The sequence below is a fragment of the Zonotrichia albicollis genome, chromosome 16 (assembly GCF_047830755.1).
Source record: "Zonotrichia albicollis isolate bZonAlb1 chromosome 16, bZonAlb1.hap1, whole genome shotgun sequence".
NCBI lineage: Eukaryota > Metazoa > Chordata > Aves > Passeriformes > Passerellidae > Zonotrichia > Zonotrichia albicollis.
In genome coordinates, this window is record NC_133834.1 from 16229417 (window position 1) to 16242581 (window position 13165).

The 13165-nt window shown below is 40.6% G+C and overlaps 1 protein-coding gene across 7 annotated transcripts in view; it reads left to right on the forward strand.

The window, feature by feature from the left end:
- Window positions 1-13165, forward strand: part of CRAMP1 (cramped chromatin regulator homolog 1) — a 49539-nt gene that overhangs the window by 15469 nt on the left and 20905 nt on the right. For all 7 annotated transcript variants that reach the window (XR_012582977.1, XM_074553328.1, XM_074553326.1 and 4 more), the window contains exons 5-9: window positions 1113-1196; window positions 3638-3686; window positions 10990-11075; window positions 11793-11916; window positions 12988-13069. Coding sequence is in view for 6 of the 7 variants with exons in the window: in XM_074553328.1 (XP_074409429.1) it covers window positions 1113-1196; window positions 3638-3686; window positions 10990-11075; window positions 11793-11916; window positions 12988-13069 (425 nt within the window). In the remaining variant the exon portion in view is untranslated. The remainder of the gene's footprint in view (window positions 1-1112; window positions 1197-3637; window positions 3687-10989; window positions 11076-11792; window positions 11917-12987; window positions 13070-13165) is intronic.

Below are 13165 nucleotides of genomic sequence, written 5' to 3' on the forward strand. Positions count from 1 at the left end.
TAATGAGTTATTAAAAGTAAGCCATTAAGGAGAAATGGATATGGCTAGAAAGAAGCTGAAGGAATGCAAGCTAGTGTACAAGCTTATGTACTTAGTATTGTACTTTGTACGGCGGTACATACTATACTGTGAATATGTAGTTCTTTACGAACTTTTGTGTTCCTGAGCTTAGGTTACCTAAAGGAGGACTTGAGTATCTCAACAGCCTGGCACAAGGTGTATTTGGGAGTTCTTTTTTCAAAACAAGGCAGCAGTTTAAGATGAAGCCATTAGTATTTTGTTTAAAAGCCAGTGTTGCAGTGAACACAGTATGGAAGAATTTTTAAAATAAAAATCAGTTATGTATCTGTGTCCTTGGGGTCCAGAATCTCATTGTCTGAAGGAATTTTAACAGTCAGTGCAGTAGTTTGATTAGCTTTAGTATTAGTAGAAATACATGTCCTTGCATTTTGGGATCAAAGAGAACTAAAGTTTTGATGAATAGACAAGAATAAATATTTTCACTTGGTTTGTAAATCACAAGACTGTCCTTGCTATCATAGATCTTTAGGTCTATTAGCATTAATGTCCGCATCTTGTGTGTTGAAGAGAAAGGACAAAAAGGCCCCTTGCAAAGTTGAATAAAATGCCATCAATTTTTTGTGTAAAAATATAGAATCTAGAATTTGCATCAAATCTCAGGATGTGTTTGTGCGCCCAAAGAATCTGTCATTGGAAAATACAAACCTACCCCTGAATTTTCATGTGAAATTGTTCTGTATGCATTTGCTTGGGGGCATCTGGACATTTCCCTTAGAATTTGTAAACAATTGATACTGGACCTAGCTTTATTATTAATTTGCTTTATTTTGCATATTGAGCAGTTGCATATTTGTTTAAATTCCATGGAGTTTGTTTTCCTGTAATCTAAAAAATGCCATAAAAAGAAAGTTGGTGAACCAGTCCCATTATAGTGTTTCTTGAACCAGAACTTAATTTTGCCTTTGTGATTTGTCTCATAATTATATGAGAAAAATACAGATCCTCCCCTTTATAGTGTTGAAATGAGCATTTACAATGTAGCTGTGCGTATCTGCAACCTGCATCTCACTGACATCTCTTCTGCTTTCTAGTGTTTTCTCAAGGGCTGAAAAAATCTTCTCTGGAGCTGTATGGCTTAATCTGCTATGGGGAACTAAGGAAAAAGATCGGGGGATGTGAGTATGAATGACTTCAGGTGATTTTTACGTTATAGAATCAGAAGTTACTACCCTTGAGGTTGGCAGTGTCTAGTTCAGTTCCACTTTTAAGTTCTTGATTGTTGCTGTAACCTGTGGTGTTATTTCTTCATTAAATGCATTTTTATTTTTACAGACCTTCCTTAGTCTGTTGCATTAGTCCACTTTGATAGATTTCTTTAGTTTTATCTGTCTGCAAAGTGCTGTGCATGTATTGCCCACAGGTGATAGGAAAACATACTCAAAGCTTAGATGATCTCTTCTGTTATTATTGAAACCTAAGCAATTAAGGGTGTAAATGATACTACTTACACCCAGAATTATTTGTGCCCATGCAGTCAAAATCTGGGATGGTGTATTTTTCTAAGTTTTTCTCTAAATGTTTGCTCACTGTACCCTGAAGATGAAAAGGCACAAATCAGAATTGGAAATCACTTTACTGCCTAAGCAAGATGGGTTCTGACCTTGTCAGTCCCAGAGTCCAGTTTTGTCCATGTCAGTGAGGGAAGATGGAGGAGTATGTGCCATAACAATGCTCTGCTCTTTGCTGGCAGTTGATAAACTGCATTAGCAATGTACCTGAGCTTAGGCTCTCAGAGCTGCAGAGTGGTTTGGATTGGAAGGGACCTTAAAGACCATCTTATCCCAACCCCCTGCCATGGGCAGGGGTACTTTCTACTAGACCAGGTTGCTCCAACCCCTATCCAACCTGGCCTTAAACATTTCCAGGGATGGGACACCCACAGCTTATTTGGGCAACCTGTGCCAGGGCCTCTCCACATTCATAATAAAAAGTCTTCCCTCCTGTGGTTTAAAACCATCAACGTTTGTCCTGTCCCTCCAGGCCCTGCTGAGAAGTCTTTCCTTGTTTTATTTTTTCCTAAGCTTTCTTTAAGTACTCATATGCTGGGACCCCCAGAGCTGCAGGTGGAATTTCACCTGAGTAGAATAGAGGATCCCTACCTTACCCTACTCTCCACACTGGGGGGATGAGCCCCAGGACATGGTTCCTATGGTTTTCATGGCTTCCAGACCAGAGAGAGCTGTGACATGATTGCCTTGAAGAAAGGGCAGAGAAACATGTGCCAGTTCATGTGTATGCACTTTTTTTTCCGTGTATTTTTTCATTTGTCCTCAGGCTTTTTGCACAGTGTTACATCATAGTGCATCTTCTACCTGCTTTGTTTAATTTGTGGGACATGGAAAACCATCAAAATACCTTCACTTCATTGTGAAGTCATACTACTTTTAAGGTGAAATGGACATGAAAGTGTTCATGAGTGAACAAGTACAATTCCTAAAAGGATTATGGGATTTTGGGAAAGGTTTTTAGCTATGTTACTCCCTTACCTGGGATTGCTGTCATAACAGGTAACGAACGAGACTGTTGTGAATGTTCATGCTGACTTTATTCTGTTTGTTTAAAGATCTCTAGTGTGTTAATTGGAGAAGCAGTGCTCAACTTGGAGAAGCAATTTTGAGCTGTTTGATGACAAAGCAGGTGCAGAAGCAAGGCACAGTGCACTGTCAGCAGAGACCAGTGTTAGTGTTTCTTTCCTGTACCCACATTTCTTTTACTAGCAGACCCTTTTTGCTATGACTGGGAGTAAGATTTTACACAGTCACCATGGCAATGCCTGCAGCCTCTCTGCTTCTGTCTTTTTAGAACTTTGGGACTTGTCTACATACTTTACTCACTATCACTTAGAAAATTTTTGTCTCCAAGACCAAATGTATTCAAAATGCAGGACTGTACACCCATTTATGACAGGTCTACTCTATGGAAAAGCAGATTCTTCCTTCTCCCCCCTCTTTTTTTCCTCTTATGGTATTCACAGTCACATAAATGGAGAAGACTTACTGAGAGCTATTGAGACACGAAAACACTCCAGAAATACTTTTAGCATTGCCAGAGGGAGGTTAATTATTCAGTGAATAGATCTAGGCCTAACTGTCATATAAATGGAGTTGCCAAAATTTCTGTCTAAAAACATGCTCTATAATGCATACGAAAAAGTGAGGGTTGTATGTTCATTTTATTATTTTTATTTACTTTTGTAAAGTACTAGGGTGCTGTTTCATTCTGCCTTGCTGCCTTAGGAACAGAGACTGAGCAGGAAGAAGCTTTGCTTTTTAATAACCCAGTGTCAGATGCCCAATGTTCAAAGATGGCTGTAGTACCTAAACTAGGATTATTTAATCCATGTGTAAAAAGTAATTTTTGTGGCAAGGACCACGTAAAGCTTGCATGTTATGAAAATACAAACTTTCCAGAAGAGCTATGTTGCAGCACATTTATGCACGTTAATCCTATGTGAGAATAAAATGTAATAGCTTTGGAAACCCAACAGGACACAGAGAAGGCCATGGGTTTAACAGTGCAAATCCTAATTCACTGTGTTATCTCATTTACTGGAAAGGTATGGATGACAAGAACGCAGCTAAACTCAATGAGCTCATTCAAGCCGGGTAAGTAAGAACTTACTCCTGACACTCATAAAACTGTGTTGTTGGATGTTGTATTGATCATCCAAAGTTTGGGGCATTTTTTTAATTTTCAAGAACAGAAGTTTGATGTTTTCCATTCTTAGTTTGTTTTGTATTAGGAAAATATATTAGGAAAATTATTATTTCTCCCCTTTTCCATGAAGCTATTAATTGTTAATAATAAGAAATTATGAGTTAAGTTTAATAAAATAATTAAATGGGAATTCTTTACAGAAGCTACAGCACTTAACCATGTAGATTCACTCAGGGAAATCATAGAATTATTTGGGTTGGAATCCAAGATCATCAAGTCCAACCATTACCTCAGCCCTTCCACCACTAACTCCTGTCCCAAAGTGCCACATCCATAGGTCTTTTAAATCTCTTTAGGGATGGTCACTCCACCACTGGTCTGGGCAGCGTGTTCCACTGCCTGACCACACTTTCAGTGCAGAAATTTTCCCAGTATCCCATCTAAACCTCCCCAGGCACAGCTTGAGGCTGTTTCTTCTTGTCCTGTTCCTTGTTCCCTGGGAGCCAAGCCTGACCCCCACCTGGCTGCACCCTCCTGTCAGGAGTTGTGCAGAGCCTCCTTTTATCCAGGCTGAGCCCCCGCACTTGCTCAGCTCCTCATCAGACTTGTGCTCCAGACCCTTCCTCAGCTCCATTCCCATCTCTGCACACATTCCAGCCCCTTAATGTCCTTCTTGCAGTGAGGGTTCATGTCCAAACCATTCTACCTCAGCAGGGCTCACAAGTCCTGACTTTCAGACCTGAAATGACCCTTCAGTACATTGGAGGCCTCAGCCCTCCAGTGACTTTTGCATCTCCTTGACATTAAGAATGAGTGTTCTCTTTCACTTCTAAAGAGTGTTGTGGGATTTGAGGTTGCAGTCTATGATTTGAAGCCCTCCTAGAATGCAGAAGGGATTAGAAGTTGTGTGTTATTATAAATGAGGGCGTACCTGATTTGTGCATCAATTTTTCCAAAGTAGTTCATCTTTTAGAATTTATGTCTTTTAAAGTGATCTCTCTTTCAAAGGACAAGGCATGTGGTTACTTAGGAGGCTTTGATGTCTCCTTGACCCCATCTTTAAAAGTGATTCGAAAAGTCATTATTTTCTGTGTTACAGATCTGCTTTTACCTTTTACATTCTTGCTTTTACGGTGTTCACTGTAGTAGGCAAGTCATTGATGAAGTAAACTTGACTGTAGACAGGAGCAGGAGTTTGCACCCTCAGCAGCTGCAGTCTTTTGACTTTACCTTGAAATTACGGATATTTGGTGTTCTCCCTTTCTCGTGTTCTCAAATGGAATTCCCAGATCAGTTTTTTAGGAGTTGAACAGTCTTTCCTCTCTTGGGAGATGCTGTTTGTACAGTGTGCTTGTGTTGATGGCCTTCAGTGTGATGCTTGAATCACTTGTTCATTCTTCTGTTAACTGCAAGGTTTTAAATTAGAAGAGAAATTCCCATGTGGTTTGAGTTTTGTACAATTTGGAAAATATTAACAGTATGTTCAACGGCATTATTCCTAAAGCGAATTACCTCTTTAAATTTGAGTTACCAGTTAAAGTGGACCTGGGATGAGCCTTCATCTGTAGTTCCCCGAATATCTCTAAGGTTCAGAGTATCAGCAATTCGCTTAGTCACTCTGTGCTATACTACAGTGCCTTTCTTATACTGGGTTATCCAAACAAACTGAAGCATAGGAAATGAGCCTGATGATGTTTAGTGAGCTGTAGTATCAGTCTATCACTTTGCATGATTCAGGCTTTAGTTCTTCTAATTAATTGTTAGTGAGGGCTAGTGATTTCTGTGAAGTCTAGGTGTTCACTTCATGAAAGCCAGTCTTGTAACAAGCCATTTTGGGAAGAGGAGTCTTTGCATTTGGAAGTATTTATGCTAATCTTCTGCGCCAAAATTAGATGTACGTAACATTACCCAGTTGCTTTTGCATAGGCTTTTTGTCTACATGTGGGAGGCCCATTTTTGTTTCCCTTTTTCTCCTGCATCCCTTACCCCATTTGGTGGTGAACCTCATCAGCTGAAGAAGAACAAACTGTGTCTTCATGACCACCTGGATGTCTGCACCACCTGCACGTGCAGGGCAGCCTCATAGCTCCCAGAAGCAAACACATTTGCATGTACCTCGGTTGGTTCAACTTCTCATCTTGCTCAGTGATGGGACAATTCTATGAGCCTCTCCCCTCTTTGTAATCAGCTCTTTCTCCAGTTGCTAACATGTTTCTTTCAATAGTGACACTCTTCTTCTGACTGCAATGCACTTTGTAAGACTTGTCACTGAGGAAAGCAGTGAAAGTGAGCCCAAAGTGATTAAAAATGGGGAATGTGAACATGCATTATTCTGATGGTCTGCTCCTTAAGTTGGTAAACATTCTCTTCATTTAATTGGTAAGAAAAGTCAAGAAAGGTTCTGAGGAGCTGCCTGGCAATTTATTTGCAGCACAACTCCTGACCCTGGAGTTACGTGCTCTAATTCAATGCTTGTTTTGCATCTCTTGTTTCTGTACTAATCTCTTGGAGTGTGGAAAAACAAATGACCCTGTCAGGGACTCGTAAGAAAACCATACGTAAAAGCTTCCTAGCTGAGCTTATAACCCAGGTCATGCATACTAAGGCGTGCCTGACAGCTCCAGTTGTCAGCTGACCCTGGTAAGTACCAGCAAAGTCTCTGTGTGACACATCCCTGTTTGCCTGTTGTACATCTCCTCCTTGGCTTCAGAATGTCAGAAACAGGCAAATGAGGCTAGTCAACAGCCAGTGGTACAGGACTTGTCGAATAAATGGGGAATCTTGCAGAAAATAGATCACAGTTTACATCTTCATAAATGCAAGGAGAAGCTAAGAGTTATTCTGTCAACTTCTGTAACTGTTCTGAGTAGTTCAGCATACTCAGGGCAACACTGGCCTGCTCTAGCTGCTGAAAGACAGGACCACTCTCTTTTGTGTGGTCCTTAGCACAGTCCTTTGTGCTAAGATTTTTGTTACAGCATTTTAATTTTACTACAGATTTATTATGTCATTGGATGTACAACAAGAAAAAAAGGATGTATAGTGGTATAGCAGAACTGCTCAGTAACTAATTTAAATAAACTTAAACAGGAGGTTTGTTGTTTTGTTTCATTTTTAGGAGGGAAGCATTATTACTTAACTTAGGTTTTGCAACAACCTTTACATTTAATAAAAAACTACATAGGAATGAATAAAAATATTTCCTCAATGTCTTTGTAAATATGTAGAAATTTTAGGTAAGTTAAAAAAAACCCCAAAAACAACCAAACCATAAAAAACACTTAATTAAAGAAGTATTGTAAGGGTGCACCAGTTAAGCAGAACACTCTTCAGTGAATTGTAGTGTATGTGGTTTTACCCCCCGACTTGAGAGGCTCTTTATAACACAAGATAAGAAAGACAGAAACCATTAAAAGGCATTAGTTGTTCTGTCTGGTTCAGATTCTGAATGTACTTTATGTGGGATAGGAGTGATTCTTCACTGTCTTCCAGTTCCTTGGGAAAGCTCTTTGGCATGCTGAGGGGACATCTCTAACTCTCTAAAAATCTTGATCATAAAATAACAGTTCATACTGAAAAAAAAAAATATATAAACCAAACCATTTTAGTATACTGAAAAAAATAGTATATAAACCAAACCATTTTAAGTAGGCAGGTTCTGCTGTTGGTGTCAAGTCAGACAGGTAATTCTGAATGCATAGTCAGTAGAGTGACTTTTTTTAAGACTTACCCTTTTCTGCATTTGGAGACATCCAGGATCTAGATAACATAAGAAAAAAAGGGATTTTGAAGCTAAAAGTAGTTCTGTTGCAGACTGACTGTTCTACTGTACTCTCCCCTAAATTTGTAGAAATAGTCTTCTTCCAGCCTCTCTGCTACAGATTTCAATTAGAAAATTATCATGTCTAAATATATCTGCTTTTATATCAATTTGATAACAAGTTATTCTTTAGACTCTTTCCTAGATTGCTTGAAGCTAAGTGTGCTTAATGGAAAAGGGAATTAGGGGAAGCAGAGCACCTGAATGTGGGGAGCTGGGATATTCTAAAGTGTGTGCGAAGGAACCATGGAAATAACATTGATCACTGTTGTTGTGGAAGAGTGCTGTAGTGGCAGGGTGAAAACTTGCATGGGAAGTCTTTAATGTCACATTTGTCAACATTTGTGACAAAACATGAAAGTAAATGTGTCTTCATTTACTGAATGGTATACTTTGCTTGCTGACTTCTGAACTGTGCAATTCCCCCTCATGCTCGGGGAAGACAGTGGTTCCTGCTTCTCCATATAGGTATCAGCAGGTTTGCAGTTGTTTGGTTTCCTCCAATGTGGTTTTCCTCCTAGTGTTTTGTTGTTTTGTTTGATTTTTGTTTGGGTTTTTTTTTTTCAAATAATGTCTTTTCCATAATTTACTTATATTTTTCACACTTCTTTTCTGGCTTTTATCATAGGTTTTGGTTGGGTTGGTTGTTTTTTGCTCATGTCTCTGCCCTTTGAAGCACAGATAGAGATGCATTCAGGAGTTTGTAATGCTGATTCATTTATAAGGTGCTCCATGGTAACAGATGGTGGATACCTGCAGCCCAAGGTCCACCTGCACAGGTGGCAGACAAATGGAGCACGAACAACTACCAGGAAGCCTGACTCAACAATAAATGCTTTATGACCAACTTGCTGGGCTCTTGAACAGAAATAGGAAATACAAAAATGAACAACAGCTTTTCTTTTTTCTTTTTCTCAGATCAATTAGCTCAGCTGTTTTAGGCAGATCAAACCTTCTGGGCCTTCTGAGCAGCCAGGCCCTTGTTTCAATAACTTGCCACTCATGTGATGGAATAATTTCCACAGAACTTGATTGGTTTATATAGTTATATCAGTTAATATAAAAAATGTTTCTCTCCCCAAACCTCTTCTTACTTGTACTAACTGTCAAAGTAATAATTATCATGATGATAATAATAATGTCATTTTTGACTCCTCACTCACATGCTTCAAGGGCACATTTGATAATCAAGAATTGCATTAGCTAAAATCAAGGAGGAGAGTCTCAGCTTGCACAAGTAGTGAAAAGAATTTGCTGTATTAAAAGATTACAAATAGGGAAGAGGATCATTGTACAAAATGCTGATTTTCTGATAAAATCATATCTACACTTTAATATAAGGATAAATAGAAGAGGATATGGAGTCTCATGCTAAGGCTGAGGTGCCCAGGACGAGGTTTTAACTTTCCTTAACTTATTGATTAGATACCTGCAAGGGTTTCTGTGTCCTTCTCTAAGTCTTTTCACTGGAAGACCCTGACAGAGACTTTACACTGTTGGACTTCGTGGGACCAACTGTCTTCAAACAATTCTTTTTTCCAAGAATTATGCTGAAAAGAAATCTGCCCTTCCAGCCCAGGGATATTCCAAATCTATAGAAAGTCACAGTTCAGTAACTGAAACTTTTGAGTTGCTCACCCCATCAGCTCCATCTTCTCAGGTCTGCCTCCACTTCTGCTGCCCTTTTGCAGATTTTCTTCCTAGCACTGTAGGCAACTGCTCTTCCTGCATGATGGTGTTTTACTTACAGCATAGGAATATTCTTTATAATTTATTTTGTTTTACTACAAGGATTTACATTCAGTCCTGCTGCTTCTATGCCAGCTGATCCGCTTCAAGTATTAGGTAGTAATACTGCCATTGGTAATTTGATTAGGCTCAATGTGTACCCTTTAAGTCCCTACAAAGAAAACAGGACTGATGGAGTGAAGAAATCAAGTAGTTTCATGGTGTGAAACAAAAATGACTTCTGACTCTTAAGGATCTTTGAAACTGCTAAAGTGATACTGAAACTAAACCAGTGAAATCATACTGTAAAAAGTTACTTTGTTTAGGTTTTTGCACAAGCTTTTAGACCTCATGTCTGCACCAGATATGGTGATCATATTTCCAAATGAAAGACTGCAAGGACTTCAGACTCTTTCTTCCTATAATTAGGAGTCATAAGCATAAAGGGAAGACTAAATCAAAACCACTTGTCTTTTATGAAGCAGCTGTCTGTGAGGGTACTCTTGAACCAAAGTAACATGATCCTGGTCCACTTATAAAACAGAAGTCCCTCCCTGGGTGGACAACCAAGTGTTTAATGAAAGTCTGGAAGAGGAGAGTCACAAGAGTAGCACTTCCACAATGAAAAGTAAGGTGATAGGAAGAACTGAATGCTCCATGAACTTGCACTACAGACCCTTATATTTCTGTATTCATTCCTATAGCCATGATGGTGTTTTGCTCTGTGTCCCTGATCACAGAATAAGCTGAGTTGGAAGGGACAGGGGTCATCAAGGTCAGCTTCCAGCCTTGCACAGCACCATCCCCAAGAGTCACACTGTGACTGAGAGCATTGTCTTGATGCTTCTTGATCTCTGTCAGGGTTGGTGCTGTGACCACTGCCCTGGGGAGCCTGTTCAGTGCCCAAGCACTGGGGGAAGAAGCTTTTTCTAATATCCAGCCTACACCTGCCCTGACTTCAGGCCGTTTCCTTGGGTCCTGTCACCAGTGACCAGCACAGAGAAAAAATTGGTGTCTGCGCCTTCTTTTTCCCTCATGAGGAAGCTGCAGCTGCAAGGAGGTCTCCCTTCAGTCTCCTTTTCTCCAGGCTGAACAGACCAAGTGCCCTCAGCCAGCCCTCATATGGCTCCCCCTTCACCATTTTCATTGTCCTCGTTTGGACATTCTCTAATATCTTTATTACATGGTAGTGATTAAAACTGCACACAATACTCAGTGAAAAGCAGGGTGGGACAATCCCCTCCCAGCCTGGCTGGTAATGCTGGACCTGGTACCCCCAGAACAAGGATTTGCCTCTTGGCTCCAGGACACTCAGCTCCAGCTGGCCCTCGACCAGGACCCCCAGGTCCTTTCTGCAGCACTGCTCCCCAGCATCTCATTCCCCAGTCTGTCCATATATCCAAGGTTGCCCCATCCCAGGTGCACAATCTGGCACTTTCCCTTGTTGAACTTCACATGGTTGGTGATTGCCCAGTCCTCTAATTTGTTAAGCTCTCTCTGCAGGGCCTCCCTGCCTTCATGGGAGTCAGTCTGCGGCTTCTCCCAATTTTTTATCATCTGCAGACTTGCTTAGTATCCTTTCCAGTCCTGTGTCCAAGTCGTATATGAGGATGGTGAAGAGGACAGGGCCTAAAATGGATAGGTCTGTATTCACATACTGTTGTTACTGGTTCCTCTAAGTACTTCTCTTTTTGTATATCCAGGGCCACAACTGTTCGTTACAAGGGCAGAAACCTGCGTATCAAAGCTCCCATGTGCAGGGCTTTGAAGAAACTCTGTGATCCAGATGGTGAGTAAAAGATGCTGGAACATGAGGGTGTTCTAGAAGATGGCTGGAAGCATAGAAAGTGAGCAGGCTTGTTCTGGTGTGTCCATCACTGGTAGGGAAATTTCAGCCGTTGCATGTTTGTCCTGGGCATAGTATTCTGTCTTGGCCTGTTTGCTTGTGTAACCCCAGTAACTTCAGGACTCATGCAGTTTTCTTACCAGCTAACTTGAAAAGGAAATATCTACACCAGACCAGTTCACTGCTGCTTTCACTGTATGTGAAGGTGCTAGTGAATCAGCAGTAGTATAGTGTTTAGCATTGAACATTTTCAAATTTTTTACCTTCTCCTATTCAGCTGTGTATGATTTCATTTTGGATTTTTTGTTGACTTCCTTGTTCTCAAGTAAGTAGAATCAGGCTGTTCAAAGGTCTGAAATACTGTACTTGCTCAAAGTTTCTAGAGGTCTGATTTTTGTCACTGCTTGTTGAACTGGAATCCCCAGTACCACTACAGTGTCCAAGGATAAGAACATATTGAAACAAAAGATATTTAAGGAAGTGGGCTCCACTGGTGAAGCTGAGCTCCTCAAGTTGTCTGTAGGTGATGGTGGTGTCTGATCTTTTGTATTGTGTAACTCAGCATACAGTTGTCCTGTATGACAGGAGTTGTCTGACAACTGAGTTGTCTGACAACTGAGTTGTCCTTGCTTTGACCCTTTGTACTTCATCTCCATTCAGGTGTGAGTGATGAAGAGGACCAAAAGCCAGTACGACTTCCCCTCAAGGTCCCTGTGGAGTTGCAGCCACGGAATAACCATGCATGGGCTCGAGTACAGAGTCTTGCCCAGAACCCACGGCTTAGGTAATGGAGAACTGATGGTGGTGCTCAGAATAGGGAAATAGATGAGCAGCATCCTCGCCCCCTCCTTTTTCTTCAGGGCTCTCTTTGCCAGTTGGGCAGTTCATCTGTGATAATGCAGTTGTCCTAAGTGTACTTAGTCTGAAGTCTTTGTCTAACCAGTGTGTGGTTTGTAAACATGAGTTATCACATGGGAAAATTAGATTACCATTGTTCTTTATATCTTTTAATTTGAGTAATGAAGGAGCTACTAGCTTTGGAGATGAGTACAGTTTGTGCCACTTTATGTCAGAGCAGAGGGCAAGTAAAATGGTGATAGTAGCCTTGGTTCTAGTAAAATCTGTATTGCATGTACCATTGACAGAGACAAGGGAATATACGCACTGGTCAGAGGTGCCTGCACCAAGGCTCTAAACCCAATGATTAAAGTAGCATGGAAAGTGTTTGTAGTTTCTCCCTTGAAAAACACTGCTGGTGCAGCTGTTTAGTGTCATCAGTGGCTGTTCATCCTGGTCCTTACATCTAGTCCAGAACTTGGAACAGCAAACGTGAGACCTCTGTGATGTTGCATATTGTTTCAAATGCAACACTTCAGTGTAGTGACCAAAGATCGTGATAAAAATATCCATTCTCTTCTCTGCATTAGGTTTATGTAGTAAAATGCTTTCAAAAAGTAAATGTTTGTCTTTTGTGCCCTTTTTTCTCTTTCTTTTTATACTTTATGTAGTTGCTTCATGCTTTGCCTGCACTTTTGCAGTTCAGTTAAGTCCTGCCATCTTTTCCTATCTTCTTCTGTCTGGAAAAAAATAGTTTCTTGAATCATGGCAGTCAGGTTTATCTGACAGGCTTTTAGAATGTTTGAGTTGTCACAGTTGTGAGTTAACCGAAATTTTAAAGTTGTGGGATAACGTATGTTTTTTGTTGTGGCCGTTTTTCTTAGCGCTTGGGAGTGTTCTTTGTGCTGGCATTATAGAATGCCAGTTTATTCCTTAATTCCCCTTCTAGCATCAAGGTTAGGACTTGGAGCTCCTGCTGACATTCTCTGTTCCCTCGCTCTGCTTCTCTTGCGTACAGGATGATCGTGGAGTTACATCGGAAGGTCTCCAGCCTCCTTGAGTTCCTGAAGCAGAAGTGGGCTCTACATGAAGTGCGGGTTGTATCCTTTTCCTGCTCAGTCTGTTCCACGTGCTGTGTCCTGGGAGAAGTTCACTTCCTATTCCAAGTTCAGTTTTGCATCGTAAAAGTGAATCTA